Below are 15,732 nucleotides of genomic sequence, written 5' to 3'. Positions count from 1 at the left end.
CCTGAGAATTGTGACCACTGAGTCCTCAGTGCCCACTGGAGGGATGTCATTCTCAGGCGAGCCTCTGGCACTAGGAAAATGCAGGATGCCATGAGGCCTAGCAACCTCAAAAAGTCGAAGGCTGGGAGACGTTGGGCATGCTGGAACTTGGTAACCATCTGTAGAATATCTTGAGCCCTCACCTCTGGTGGCGAGGCTTTTCCCAGGGAAGTATCCAGGATCGCTCCTATGAACAGGAGTCTCTGCGATGGTATCATTTGTGACTTCTTTAAATTGAGGGAGAAGCCCAGTCTGTGAAGGAAGTGGCACACGTGATTTAGCTGGATCTGAGCTTGTTCCAGAGAAACAGCCCTGATCAACCAATCGTCCAGGTAGGTGTAGACGTGAATCCTTTCCCTCCTTAGACTTGCAGCCACTACCGACATTAACTTGGTGAAGACCCTCGGGCGGAGGTCAGCCCAAATGGCAGCACTCGAAATTGATGAGAGTTGCCAATTGCAAACCTCAGGTATTTCCTGTGTTTGAGATGGATAGGCACATGGAAATAAGCGTCCTGAAGGTCCAGAGATACCAACCAGTCCTGGAACTGAAGGGCCTGGAGGATCTGAGAAAGAGTGACCATCTTGAATTTGTCTTTTCTGAGGAATTTGTTCAATTCTCGCAAGTCCAAGATGGGTCTCAGTCCTCCGTCTTTCTTTGGAATGAGAAAGTAAGGGGAGTACCAGCCTTTGTTCCTCTCCGCTACAGGTACCGGTTCTATGGCACCTTTCTCTAGCAGGTCCCAAATTTCCTGCAAGAGGAGCGGGTCTGGAGCTTTCTGAGAGCTGATCCCCGGTGGATGACTGAGGTATACGTAGGAAAGGCAGGCAGTAACCTTGGGCAACTGTTTCCAATGCCCAAGCATCTGACGTGATAGCCTGCCATACCGCCAGATGTTGAGTCAACCTGCCTCCTACAGGTGTCCTGTGAGGGAAGTCCTCAGAGTGGTTTTGGGGCGGCTGATGCAGATGCCGATGGTAAAGAGGTACCTGCTGTTGCTGCGGCTTTTGAATATCTACCCAGTCCACCTCGGGTAGTTCTTCTTTGACCCCTTTGAGCCGGTCGTCCTCTACCTCTTCCGAATGCGGAGTAGAAGCGAAAGGACTTGCCCCTCGCAGAGGTTCCTGTGGGACGAAAAGGAGTCTGACGGATTGCAGCTCCTAGGGATTTTGCTGCTGCTTTTGAAGTTTGCAGTTTCTCTAAACTGTCATCCGCCTTTTTCCCGAACAAAGAAGAGCCATCGAATGGCATGTTCAAGAGCCTGGCTTGCACATCTGGGGCAAAACCAGACTCTCTCAACCAAGCGAATCTCCTGGTTGATGTACTTGCCGCCATTGCTCTGCTGATACTGTCAGCCGAATCAATGCCCGTCTGGAGGGATTCGCACATAGTGTCTTTACAGTCCTGTATAATATTCAGGAACGCATCCCTTTCTTCTCCCTCCGGGATGCAGTCAGCCGCTGTAGAAGCACACTCCCAAAGTGTATGGCTGAACCTAGCAAGGGTGCAAGTAGCATTAACAGATTTTAACGCCATGCTACATGCTGAAAAGACTTTCTTTGCCATAACATCATATTTTTTACCGTCCCTGTCCTGTGGGACGGTAGGATAAGCCGTCTTGACATCGGTAGAGGATGCTGCCTGTACCACCAGACTTTCTGGGGATGGGTGTTTAGACAAAAACTCTGGGTCTGTAGAAGATGCCCTGTACTTTGTAGACAGTTTTTTTTATTTACTGCTGGTACTACATCTGGGGTTTCCCAGTTTGTCATGATCTTTCTCTGAAGAGCTTTATGAAAAGGCACCACAGGATCCTCCTGTGGGCCTTTGTCAAGAATATCCGTGAGGTCATCTTGTTGGAAAGATTGTGAAGGTGCAGACCACCCCATGAACTCTGTGATCCTGGCCATTAAGGCTCTGTAGGGGGTTTCAGCATGCTCCCCTGGGTCTGGCTTAGCAAACTCCACCTCAGGGGAAGTGTCTAACCCACTTGCCTCATGTAAGGAATCATGAAGATCCTTTAACCTGCGCTCTTCAGAGGAAAATTCCTCTCTAATTGGGGTTACAGGTCCCTGTAACTCAAATGTGTCTTCCTGTTCAGACAATTCACCCTCTTCCAAAATTGAGGATATAGTTCTCAATTGTTCTGAACTCAAAGGGAGTAAATCCCATTTCCATGGCAGAGGGTGCCGAACTTGTCATTATCGGGCTCGAAAACGTCGATGTCGTCGACGCCGAAGGCTTCGAGCGTGGCGTCGAAAACAAAGGCGGAGGCCTCGAAGACCTCGACAGAATTGGAATTCTACTCGACAATCTCGAAGCCATCGACGTCGAGGACCTGGGGATAGTCACTGGATGTGTGGTAACCGTGACTTTTCTTGGCGTCGACGCCGGTGTCGAAGCTGGCGTCGAGTCGACAGACCCGTGTGTCGAAGGTCCCTTCGACAACGGCGTCGAAGACATCGACCTCGACGGAACCCTCGTTGACGGCGTCGACGGAACCTTCGAGGAAGGTTTGGAGGTCATAGTCCTACTCGAGGGTTCGAGACGCGCTCGAGAGGTTTCCTTCGCCGGGTACTGCGACTCGCGGCGTTTTTGAACTTCGGGTCTTTCGACCAGAGCATCGCTCTCGGCAGTCTTCGAGGGGGTCGAGGCCGCTTTCTCAAAGACGCTCATCATATTTTTTTGGAATTCCTCCCATTCAGCCCGGGAACTATGTTTCGTGGGGCAAGGGATTCTTTTTGGCCAAACAGAGGAAGAGGAAGACGGAGAAGGGGATCTTCGACGTCTCCTCTTCGAGTGCTTCGATCTCGAGGAGTGATGAGACCCACTCCGAGACCTGGAGCGCGAATGGTGATGAGGAGACGAATGTCTCGACTTCGTCGACGAAGAAGAAGCTTTAAAAGTCTTACCTTTCTCCAGCTTCCCCCTACGCTCCTTCAGGGCCTTAGCTGTCATGGACATACAGTCCTCGCATTCCGAACAATGGTGTTCAGCTCCCAAACACCACAGACAAACTCTGTGAGGATCGGTCAACGGCATCTTTTTCCCACAATCTCGACATTTCTTGAAGCCGGATCGAGGAGTTGTCGGTTCCGACGAGGAAGCCATTGAGTACGGATCGAATAACTCGAGGTAAATAGTATTAATCTGACTAAGAACTGAGCAACGGTATTCCGAGGCACTGAGTAAGCGCGGAAAAACGGAACTGAGCAACGGACGCTGCGCGCGGCCTTTATAGGCAGGATGACGTCGACATCAATACGGTGGCTGTCGAGGGACATCGACTCGGAGGACGTCGACGCGCAGCGCCCTCTAGAGAAAAAAGTTTCCGAGGCCAGCAGAGCTGGAAGGAGATATCTAAGATGAGGAATACGTCGGAGGACACAATCCCTTCGAAATTAGAATTCTCCAACACACAGACCCTCCAAGGTGGGCTTTACTAAGTCCTGTCACAGACAGTGACTTTGGTAAAACCCCCTAACAGAAACCGTTTACCAGTACTGACAGTCTGAAGGAATAGTCCGTTTCCAAATAACAAATTAGCAAAAGGCCAAAGTGAAGCTCTGCAAAAAGTCAGCACACTAAAACAAAAGCAAAACGTTTGGCGGATCCGTATACTATGGAGGGAAAGTTGCCTAAAAGAGTCCTTTCCTAACACACAACAATTTTACTGATATATTGCATGGGCCTTTCCTTATTGATGGTGTGTCTGAAGTGCTTACAAATTGCCTTTTCTATTCCGACATGCTACCTCAGTCAGGAAAACACAAGCAACCAATCTAGGTTGATGTCCCTAGGCTCATGAAATGAGGTTTAAGAAATATCCTCAATAATACATTCATGTGGGAAATGGCAGTAAAAGGGTTATACTGACAGCATCTCTAAGGTGGGAAGAAGGGAGAGCAGGATGCACAAGTAGATAGTTGAACCATTATTAGAAATGACACTCATTCACCTATGCAACCTTCAGTCAATATTTACAAGTCTTAGCTAATTAAGTTAACTTCTGATTCCACTTTCACCATTAACGTGTCGCCAGTTCTAGCATCAGACATTTATAATTCAAATTCTTCTCATTCTGTGTTGTAGGTAAGAGATCACACCTTTTATCCTAATTCTGGGATTGACCTTTCTAAACAATAAACCGGCAAGCAACCAGACATGAATACTTTGTCCCAACAAATCGGACCTCCCTTCCAGCTCTGTGGCTCTGGTCGCTTCTTCAGCTGGTTTTTTCCTGCTTTTGTCCCAGTGCGGGCCCTGCGTTGTCCGTGGTAGTGTTGCGGCCGTTTCTGCTCCGACTCTACTCCGCGCACCTTTTGGTGAATGTCTGCTGTGTCTGCTGCTCCCTCACTGCTGCAGGCCCTCGATTCCACTTGGGCCCTCCCCGCTCTTGTCCCGGGACGGGTGTGCGAGGCCTCTACCTGCAGCTCCGGAGTCGCTTCACCTGCTCTCTACACCAGCCAGTGGGACCTTCCTCTCAGCACCGGTCCCTGCAGCGTCTGAGGTGACACTGGGACCGCTCCTGCTCCAGCTCTTCTCTACGCACTTGGAGGTGCTTGGCTGCTGTGTCCACCTCCCCTTCATTACCACTGGGCCATCCCCCCGCTGGCAACAGACTGGCCTTTTCTCGCCCTCGTCTTGAAGGGTGTGCTGAGCTTCCGCCTCCTGTCCTCGACTCATTCACCTTCTCTCTCATCAACGGCCGCAATCTTCACCAGTGCCTCCTCTACACCGGACCCCCTGTTTGTGTGCAGGCACTGCAGCAGTGCCAACTCCAGCTCCTGCTTCCCAAGCCTTCGGATACTGGCGGCCGTGCCTCCTACTCCTCCATTGCCGAGGGCCTCTCGCCTCGACCGGGCCCTCCATGCCGGCACCTTGTCTTCAGCCTCACGGATGCATCGCTGCTGTCTCCTCTCATTAATCTCCACAACATGTTGCTGGGGTCCACGGGCTGCCTGCTTCCACTGGTGCCCTCCACCGTCACTGCCGCCTGCTACCAGCTGGCCCTTCTGACCTGCGGACTGCCTACCACCACCTGGGCCCATCTTTCTTCTGGCCCCTGCTACCACCAAGGCTCTTCCTCCCACTAACTGCCTGCCACCACCTGGGCCCTTCTGACCTGCTGACCACCTGGGCCCTTCCTATCTGCTGGCCTTTGCCACCACCAGTGCTCTTTATTTCCTACTGGTCGCCTTCTACCACCTGGGGGCCCCGGATTGCTGGCCCCCTTCCACCTCCAGGACTCTTCTTCCCATGAGCAGTCTGTTACCACCTGGGCCCTTCTGATCTGTGGTCTGCCTGCTACCACCCGGGCCCTTCCTGTCTGCTGACCCCTGCCACCACCAGTGCTCTTTATTTCCTATGAGCTGCCCGACACCACCAGGGCCCCTCTGATTTGTGGACCGCCTGCTACCACCTGGGCCCCTCCTGTCTTCTGGCTCTCTGCCCCTTCCAGGGCTCCTTATTTTCCCGTAGACCGCGTGTTTCCAACTGGACCCTTCTGATCTTCGGTTCACCTGTCCACCTGGGCCCCAGCCTATTCCAGCCCCCGACTGCTTGCTCCTGGGCCAAACCGGACCGCAAACCACCTGCCGCAACCTGGGCCCTCTGGCGACCTCCTGGCGTTATCCCTCTGCCCACTGTCGCCTTCTTCCTCCCCTTCACCCTCTTCTTCACTACACCCTCTTCCTTCCCTTCACTCTCTATCACAGTACTCTTCTCCCCTCGGTCATGCGTACTGCTAGTCTCCACTCTCCTCGTCCTACTTACTCTTTGCCCTCTTCGCCCCTTCTTCCCCCTAAAACCCCCTCCCTCTTCTCCTTTCTCTCCCCCTAATCCTCATGTCCATTCCCCTCCTCAATCCCCTCCCCAGTTCACCCCATTCCCCTTCCAACCCTCTCATCGTCCCAACCTCATCTAACCCCCCCCCCCATTTTCCAACCTTCCAGTCTCATCTACATTGCTCTCTGGAATGCCAGATCCCTCTGCAATAAGACTGCAGCCGTCTTGGATATGTTCTTCCGATTGAAACTTAATTTCCAATGTATAACCGAAACTTGAATCCCCTTCACAACTCTACTGTTCCTGCCTCTCTCGCCACCTCTTCCTCTCCTTCTCATGTCTCGTGTTCTTCTGGTCGTGGCGGTGGCATTGGTCTCCTCTTCCACCCTAAATACCTTTCTTCTACCTCCTCATTGCCTCTACCTACTTTCCCCTCTTTCGAATACCTGTACAAATCTTTTACTTCCTCTCACCCTATTTCCTTACGAATCGTCTACAGACCTCCTGGCCCCCCCCTCTCCTCCTTTCACGATGACCTTAACCACCACCTCTCCATCTCTCCCTCCCTCTCTCTGCCCCCCTCACTGTACTCGGCAACTTCAACCTTCACCTCCCCACTTCCCTTCAACCTTCCCCTCTTTCCATCCTTAATTCCTACTTCCTCTCTCCCTTCCGCTCCTCCTCACTCTTCTGGTTCCACTCTTGATCTTATCTTCAATTCATCCTACTCCCCAGTCTCTACCCTACCCAACTATCTTTCTGATCATGCTTTACTTTCCTTCTCCCTTACTCCCCCTCCTTCCTTCCACTTGTTTTCCCTCCCCCATTTCCTTCTCTCGACGAGATCTCTGCAACCTTAGCCCTTCTCTCTTTTCGATACTTGCTCTTCCCCTCTTCCCTCCCAGACTTCTCTTCTCTCTCGGCTAATGAAGCCCTATCCTCTGTCCTCTTCCATCTCTTTCACCCTCGATCAACTTTACCCTCTTCTCCTCCTTCTGTCCCAAATGCAAACCTTCTCAACCCTGGCTTTCCCCTCACCTTCTGTCCATGCACCATCTCCTCAGTTGCCTTGAGCAAAGTTGGTTCAAATGCCCCTCGCTATCTAATCAAACCTCCTATTTCTCCTACCAATCTTTACGACTCCTGCCTTAGCTCGGCTAAACGCTCCTACTATCCTAACCTTCTCCACTCCCAAGCCTCTCATCCTCACTGCACCTTTCACACCCTTTGTCTTCACACCCCGCCCACTCCTGACCCATCAGCTACGTCTCCCCTTTCTCCTGACTTCGCCAACTTCTTCTCTTCCAAAATTCTCTCTTCGCCAAAACATTAATTGTTCCCCGTCCTATTCCCCTCCTCCCGTTCCCTCCACTCCCCTTCAGCTTGAATGTCTGACTTCTCTCCTGTCACTCCTCCCAATGTCTCCCTCTTTGTCCAAATCTCACCCTACTGCTGCCCCTTCCAAACCTCTCCCCACCCTCCTTATTCCAAAGATTTACCCTCTTCTCATTCCTTACTTAACCTCCTTCAATATCTCTTCTGCTACCTTCCCTTCCGCCTTCAAGCATGCCACTATTATCCCCGTTCTGAAGAAACTTTCTGCTAATCCCCTTCTTGCTGTCAACTTCTGTCCTATCTCGCTTCTACCATTCCTCTCTAAAATAATTGAACGACTAGCCTATTCTCAGCTCTCAGCTTTTGTCACTAACCTTTCTCTCCTTTCCCCCCTCCCAATCTGGCTTCTGCCCTAAACACTCCTCTGAGACTGCTCTCACTTATGTTCTCAGCACTCTCCTCACCGCTCGCTACCCTAAGCAATCCTCAGTCCTCATCCTCCTTGACCTTTCTGCTGCCTTTGATACAGTCGATCACCCCTTACTTCTCAAGACTCTTTCCTCCTTTGGATTCAAAGGATCAGTTCTCAAATGGCTCTCCTACCTCTCCTACCGCTCTTTTGTTGTCTCTCTTGGGGCAGTCTTACATACTCTATCCTCCCCTTGGACTAGGATGTTCTCGGCCCTTTTCTATTCTCTTTACACCTCCCTTCTCGCCCCCATCATCTCTTCCTTTGGAATTTCTCACCATTTCTACGCCGACACCCAGCTCTTCCTTTCCTTTACTCCTGACCACCTTAATCTCTTCCTGTTTTACTGCCATTAAAAACTGGATGTCATCCCACTTTCTCAACACTGATGAGACTGAAATCTTATTCTTTCCCTCCAACACTCTTCCCCCTCCATCTCCCACCCCCTTTTATCCTCTTTCCCCCCTCTAATCTTCCCATCTCTCCCCAGGCTCGCAACCTTGGCATTCACTTTGACTCCTCCCTCTCCTTCATCCACCACATTTCCCCTTCCCTCTCGTTCCTGTCGCTACCACCTTTTCAATATTCGTAAAGTCCGCTCCTCTCTCACCTTCCTTGCCCCTAAACTTTTAATCCCCTCCATCATCTTCTCTAGTCTTTTCTATTGTTCTTCTCTCCTCTTTGGACTTCCTGCCACCCGTACCCTCTGTCTTCTTGCTCCTCACGACTCCATTTCCTCTTCGCTTTCTTACCTTGGCTGGCTTCCCTTCCACTCCCAACTTAAATTTCACTTCCTCTGTCTTGTCTTTAAATCCCTTCACAATCTTGCTCCTCCTTCTCCCGCCTCTCTCCTATCATTCTACACCCCTTCCCTCTACATCCGATCTTCCGATCTCTTCCTGACTGACTGTTCCCCCGTCCCCATGTGCCTCTTCTTGTTTCCGCTCCTTTCAGCTCCTTGCCCCCTGCAGGAACTCCCTACCTCTTTCTATCCGCTCCATCCCACCTTCTCCTCCTTTCGTGCTTCCTTGAAATCTCTTCTCTCCCCACCCTGACACCCTTATCCCTCCCTTCACCTCTCTCTCCCATGTCTCCCCTTCTTACCGCTCCTACCTGCTCCTTTCCTCCTACGCTTCCTCACCTCCTCTTGCATCCTCCTCCTATTCCCCATCCTGTCCCCCTCCTGCCTCCCCTTCTTTACCCCCTCCTTTTCTCGTTAATCATCATAGGCAAATTGTTCTACATACTGTTTTATTGGTTTGATTCATGTTGTGTAAACTGCTTCTATTGTCGTTACCTTCAACGTATTTTGTTGTTATAATGTAAAGCGCTTTGGCGTAAGGTGCTATATAAACATAATAAATACAAATATATGTCAACAAAACTGACATTTCTTTCTTACCTGATGAGTTAGCCTTTGTGTGAGCAAGGGTAGAGAATCTGCAACAAAATTAAACTCATCTGTGCCAATGCTTTGGCAGCAGTTTGCAGCAATCGCCAAAGCATTTCTTTGTGCATTTATACTGAAAAACTCAAGATATAGCAAGCAATCCGCCAATCCACCCTAAAAGAGAGAGAATCCATTAAAGTAAGTACAGTACCATGAAGTGGAAACATTTCAATAAGTAATGAAAATAATTCTTTGCCATCAGTTATTTAAGCGATCACACTAAACGTTTCAATCTTATCAATCCGTAGTAAATAGCCATATTCAATCTAAAAATAAACTCAAAATAGAACTATTTGCACTTGTCAACCAGCTAAATTAGAATAGCATAGGGCATAAAATAAGATAAAAACTCACCGCTTGCAAAATAGCTTTACTGTGTCTTCGAGACAGCATTTCCAGCGCTGTTAGTGCTTGCTCTGCTACATCAATACATTGAATAACCTGCAGCTACAAACATATGGGGTGCAAAAAGTAGTTTAGACAATTTTCTCAAAAAGACTAGAAAATGTACTCCATTTGAAGAACAACAAGTTACACTGCCCTATTCAGAGCTCAACTACCACACAACATTGGCCATTGACAGTGAGGTCCGAGTGTAAAACAAAACCTTCACAGGTATTGCATTTACTTTAGTCACTGTCTCCAAGACTTGGATACACATTAATGCTGCATTTTCACAGCACTCACCAGAATAAAAGTATACTGGCAATACTGGCCCTCAAACTTCTGTAAACTTAACTATTGGCTCAGGATTGTGTTGGCGCAACTGAATTCTCTAGAAAAAGAGTCTTTCGACAGTGTATAACTGCATCGCTAGAAGTAAGCATCCACACATCTTAGGCAAAAAACAGGTTTCAAAATAAAAGTCTGTGCAATAAAAGTTTGATGTTATAAACACACTGACCTGATTTTGATGCCACTATTTAAGAAATGTGCTTAACTGACCTCATACAGCTCCAACCACTCAATCTTAAATAGACGCACAAAACAAATCCAGATCATTCATCAATGCCGCCTCGCCACTTAAGGAAATCCTAGCAGGGGAGTGGAAAGGCCCCCGGGACTGCTTTGGGCCAGTGTCCCTCTCCTTCGCAGACCCTTTCCGCATTGTTTGACAACCACCCCCCCTCGCCTGATTGGTGTATCTCAGTCATATCTGACCTTGCCAGGGCCTCTGCCTGTGCAGCCCCAAGGCAAAGGGCCCCAAGGCAAAGGGTGGCTCGTTCATTGGCGGCTCCAAACAGTCTGCATGTTTCAGCAGGGAAAGCCAGTTGCCAGCCGTCAACCAGCAGCTACAACTAAAAGGTAGTTTTGGTCAGGGTGAAGGATAGAGCAATCACTCTACCCTGGAAATCACTCTACCGTGGAAACCCTACCACTTTAACTTGTACTGTAATAGTACTGTGAATGTGAGCATGGGGCACACTGATTGATAGTACTGGAATTGCTAGCCTGTGTCACACCCTAGAGAATTGTCCACATTGACCTGATTTATATCTAGAAATCTCCACACTGTAATAGTACTGCGAATGTCAGCCTGCGCCACAATGTGATATTGTTGTGGTTGCTGGCCTGCGCCGCACCCTGGAGAGAAGTTCTTGTTGACTCAAGTCCTATCTGGAAGGTGCCACACTGCGATCATAGTGTGAATGTTAGCCTGCAGCACACTGCGATAGTATTGCGACCCGATTCATAGCTAGAAGGCTCCACACTGTGATAACACTGAATCTTAACCAGCACCACAGTGTGATAGTATTGTGGTTGCTAGCCTGCGTCACACCCTGGGGAATTGCTCATGTTGACTGGATTCATATCTGGAGGGATCCACACTATAGTAGTACTGTGAATATTAGCCTGTAGCACTCGTATTGTGATTGCTAACTTGCATCGCAACTTAGAGAATTGTTCTTAGTGACTGTTAGGCAAGATTGTATGCAGTACCCTGTGGGAGACTGCACCAGCCTTGTCCTCCTGGCAATAGTGAATCCAACCTTTGGAAAAAACATGTACTACACAAGTTGGTAGAGTGAGCAGCCAAGCTCATCTCAAGAGGGGTCAATGTGAGCTGTAGGGTTATTACACAGAAATTCACAGTGACAAGTATCCAAATTAACACTTACACTCAACAGTCAGTTGAATAAGCCTTCTATAGAAGGGAGCAATTATATTTAACAAAAATATACTTCAAAACTACACACACAGTTTCAATCAATCAGTAGATACCCATTGGGGATGGCACACAGACACTTCCTAAACCCTCAGGTGACATAAATAACTAGGACACTGTGGACATTGATATATCACTGGTACATTTAGAGGAATACTGAGGTTAGTGTCAAAAGGAAAAGAGGAGAGAATAAAACAATGGTTAACAAATATTCTTAAACAGATAAGTACTTTGGAACCCTCCAATGCAAAGTAAGTTAACCCTTCCATGGGGGAAAGGTAAAGCACAAAGTCAGAGGTAATAAGAGACTTTCAGGGAGCAAGGCCAGACAATGTTAATTGAGCAAAAGTCTAGGTGAGCTGAAGCACTTCTGGTAGGTAAATAAAAGTCTTGCAAAGTTTTAAAAATCTGAAGAAAATGAAATCACTGTAGGGTCACAAGCTGGGAGGCAAAGCTGCAAGCAACTCTACAAAGCAACCAAGACAAGTCCAAAGTGAGAACTAGCAAGGCTACACAACAAGATGTAAGCAACCCCTTAGTTTTACAGGCCTCTGGTTTGAAGAAAACCGCTTCAGGCTGGCTTCTGTTCCTGTGTAGGTCTGCAGATCCTGTTGTTCCTGGGACTCAGTCGTGGGGACAAGAGGGAGGACGTCTGGGCCCTCCTGCACTATGAATGGAAGGTTGGGGGCAGCAATGGGCAAACTTCATATCAGCAGCACTTCGCAGTTTCAGCTCCTCGCCGTTCTCGGATACCTTCAGGGACTTTCCTCGCATCTGGGGTCCAGCACTCTGTTGAAGTGATCAGGCTTGGTCAGTCCTGCTTCATGGGAGTCTGGAGGATCTTCCTGTAGCTCGGTCAGACTTAAAACCAATCCACTCGATCCAGTGTTCCTCTCCCTGGCAATCTATTCCTGCAGCAGCAATGGACGTACAGCCAGCTCAGAGAGGATGTCCAGACGAGTTTGCTTTGGGGTTGATTGGTCCCACCAACCCAAGGGGCGAAGTCGTCCGTTGCAGGGCTTCTCTAGTCAAGATAAATTCAGAGCTTCAGCAATGCAGCAGGACTTCACCGGGCAAACCAACGGTCCAGGAGATGCAGCAAGCATCTCTTCCAAGTTCTTCTTCAGATTCCTTCGTCGTCCAGTGGTCGACTCTGCCTTCCAAGACAAAAGCCTCGCCTTTTATGCATGTTTCTCCCATTCATTTGCAGCCTAGCTGTCGCTCACAGCACGGTGGCAGTCCTCCAAGGAAAGCCAGCCGGCCAATCACCTTTGGGTGCATTCCTGTAACCAAGGGGATCGAGCACAGGGAGTTTCGGGCCCCTCCCCCACTTCCAGCCCCTGGCAGACACGCTGGAGCCAGGAGGTTGGCTTCACCAGTGAATCCCGCCAAAGACAAAACAAACAAAGGGACCAAACCTGGTTTGGTGCGCAGAGTAAATCAAGAAGGACCTTTCCAACAAGAAATGGCAAAAAAAAGACCAGGGCCATTTTGACAAAATGGGTACCCATGGGCGTCACACTGCAGCTGCAATTGCAGCCCGCGGTAAAAACACACAATGGTAGGAAAAAGTAAACCACTGCCACCAGCCATTAATTGTAGAAAAGGTAACAAAAAATGTTACATGAGAAAACTAGACAAAGAGGATACTAAGTAACCCCTTCAGCACCCTATTTTAAGATAGTGTGCTGGGTCTAGAAAGTTACAAAATATAAGTAAAGTCAATTTCACTTCACTGCTCTTGGAAACAGTAGTTTATCCAAGAGGAGGTATTTAAACCTTTGGGAAATATGGAAGACTTCCCTGCATCACTGCACTGAAGGTGCTTTGTGACAATGTACAGGTGATGCCTATGGAGTTTGTCAGACACCAAAGTCAAAAAGAAAAAGTCCAAATCACAGAAAAATACCTGAGTGGGGAAAAAGGTCTCTCGATGCATGTTAGAAATTAAAAAGTCCTAAAGGCCAGCAAAAAGAGCTGGGGGATCTCCAAGGTAGAAGGGAAGTCGCACATTTCGGAGAATTCTCTGTAACACTGACTAGAATCATATTTAAGTACTATACTGTGATCATGCAGTGAATATTAGCCTCCGCCACACAGTGATAGTGCTGTGGTAGCTGGCTTGCGTCGCACCCTGGAGGGTTGTTCGTGTTGACCGAATTCCCATCTAGACAGCTCCACACTACTATAGTGCGGTAAATGATAGCCTGCACCACACTGACAATATTGTGAGTGCTGACCTGCGTCGCACCCTAGGGAATTGTTAGTGTTGACTTTAATTACATCTAGAGAATACCACACTGATCAAACTGTGAATGTCAGCCTGCAGCACACAGTGATAGTGTTGCGATTGCTAGCCTGCGACGTATGACAGAGAACAAGTTAGTCTCTTACCTGGTAACGTTCTTTCGATGGGATGGTCCGACAACGTATTCCACATCTATGACAGTAATCACTGCAGCACAGCTGTGGTGATTGCTGTAATAGATATGGAATACGTCAGAGGACCCAATCCCCTCGAATTGTTCATATTAACCAGACTCATATCTGGAGAGCCTCACACTGTGATAGAGCTACGAGTGCAAACTGCCACTACACTGATGGTATTGCGATTGATTACCGGTGTCACATCCTGGAGTTTTGGTGATATCACACTGAAACCGTACTGTGATGAATACTAGCCTGCGCTGTGTCCTACTGTCTGAAGCCTAGACCTCTCTCCCACTCCCCAGGAGCCTTAATTCTAGATGAACTAAATACAGGCAGTAAATCCCACTGTCTAGGCGCGTCCAATCTAGGTATTCCACTATTACCTGCCCCTCTTTGAAACCTAGGCCACCCCCCGTTATCAAGGGGACTAATCACCACCTGCTACCATTTAAAACCCAGGACTCTCGCTCGCCGACTAGGACTCCCAAATCGAGGCGTTAAGTACTGCGCGCTAAAGGTGTCTCAAATCTAGCTATTCTAATCACTACCTGCGACCATTGGACACCAGGGCCTCTTTGCCGTCTAGGTATCTCAATTGAAGGCATCAAATAATGTGTGCTACTCTATAAGAACATCAGTGAAACCTAGGCTCCCACTACCATGTCACTTCAATCCTCAGGGCACCCCATCAATAACCACCATAATTGAGTCCTAGGCCGCCCGACAACCAAGAACAACCAATTACCCCACTCCCAGAGACAGTGCTCTTATAGAAAAACACCTAACCAATCAACAGAAGGGACAGACCGCAGTCGTCGGCACCCAGGCATAGCAACATTAGAGGAAACATCAAAACTGTCCCAAGCACAGGACACGACAGACTGCCATCTGCTCTGTAAACTCTGCACAAGACCAATTCTAGCCACTGAGGCCCGAAAATGCTGCGACCCAGAAATGGACACTGACAAAGAGCAAGAACATAGAACTAATACGGATACACAATTTCAACTGCACCCAGAAGAAGCGGCTGAGAATGCAGAACACACCCCACCAAACACCGCTCTCAACAGAACAATCTTAAGAGAAAAATCCTTACATCTTATACCATACCTTGCGACAACCTCAGTCTCGATACCCCAACACCACTGACAGACAAGCAAAGAACCCCCCCCATTTCCCTGTACACCCCCAAACAGTTGAAAAAAGACAGGAGCATTGAAGAAAAGTGTGAAGATTTCAACCCCAAAACAAACCTGAAATTCACACTGATATACAGACCACGAACCTGCGATGCAACATTTGTAGACGCCTTCACAGAAGCAATCACAAACCTATCCATCGAGCATAATCATCTGATCGTACTCGGAGATTTCAACATCTGGTTCGATGAAGAAACCACAACCACACAAAAAGCTCTAACCAATCAACTAGCAGAAATGAATATACAACTAGTCAAAGGAGCAACCCACATGGCAGGGCATACACTTGACGCAATCTTCACCAATACAAAAAACTAATTACCACGGCACCACCAATTCAAATACTTTGGAGCGACCACCAAATCATTCCATTCATAATCACACCGACCACCCTAATGAAGAAGCAACAAGACAAACCACTGATCACCATGAAAAGAAATTGGAGAGCCATCAAAAACTCCAACCTAACTGAACTTCTGGAACTTACAAAAACCACAAGCAACAAGTATGGAAGAAGCTGACCTGGACAACAAAGTAGCTCTAATCCAAAACTATATCACAACAACGATGGACGAAATTGCCAAAGAATAACCTTTCACCCCTTCATACAAAAGAGCAATGGCAAAATGTTTCACCCCACTACTCAGCGTCATGAAAAGAAAAAACAAACTGGAACTAGCATGGAGGTCAAAATTCAGTGAAAATAAATTGAAATGTCAACAACATATCCGCTCAGATAAAAAGATAATACAAAAACCAAAAAGAGAACACTACGACAACCGAATGTTCAATGCACCATACATGCAAAAAGAACAGTAAAATTATAAATGTAAAACAAAAAACACTGGCCGCAACA

At 48.2% G+C, this 15,732-nt stretch overlaps 1 protein-coding gene across 8 annotated transcripts in view; it reads right to left on the bottom strand.

Annotated features, from left to right (window-relative positions):
• The window catches only part of TRIP12 (thyroid hormone receptor interactor 12), a 2,051,777-nt gene that overhangs the window by 1,457,988 nt on the left and 578,057 nt on the right, over window positions 1–15,732 (bottom strand). For all 8 annotated transcript variants that reach the window (XM_069618297.1, XM_069618300.1, XM_069618299.1 and 5 more), the window contains 2 exons: window positions 9,435–9,527; window positions 9,033–9,194 (listed from right to left, as the gene is read on the bottom strand). In XM_069618297.1, the coding sequence (XP_069474398.1) occupies window positions 9,033–9,194; window positions 9,435–9,527 (255 nt within the window). The remainder of the gene's footprint in view (window positions 1–9,032; window positions 9,195–9,434; window positions 9,528–15,732) is intronic.

Source organism: Ambystoma mexicanum, chromosome 10 (assembly GCF_040938575.1).
Source record: "Ambystoma mexicanum isolate Mex_15411 chromosome 10, UKY_AmexF1_1, whole genome shotgun sequence".
Lineage (NCBI taxonomy): Eukaryota > Metazoa > Chordata > Amphibia > Caudata > Ambystomatidae > Ambystoma > Ambystoma mexicanum.
Note: the sequence above shows the minus strand (reverse complement) of the source record. Positions and strands in the feature narration are given on the sequence as shown.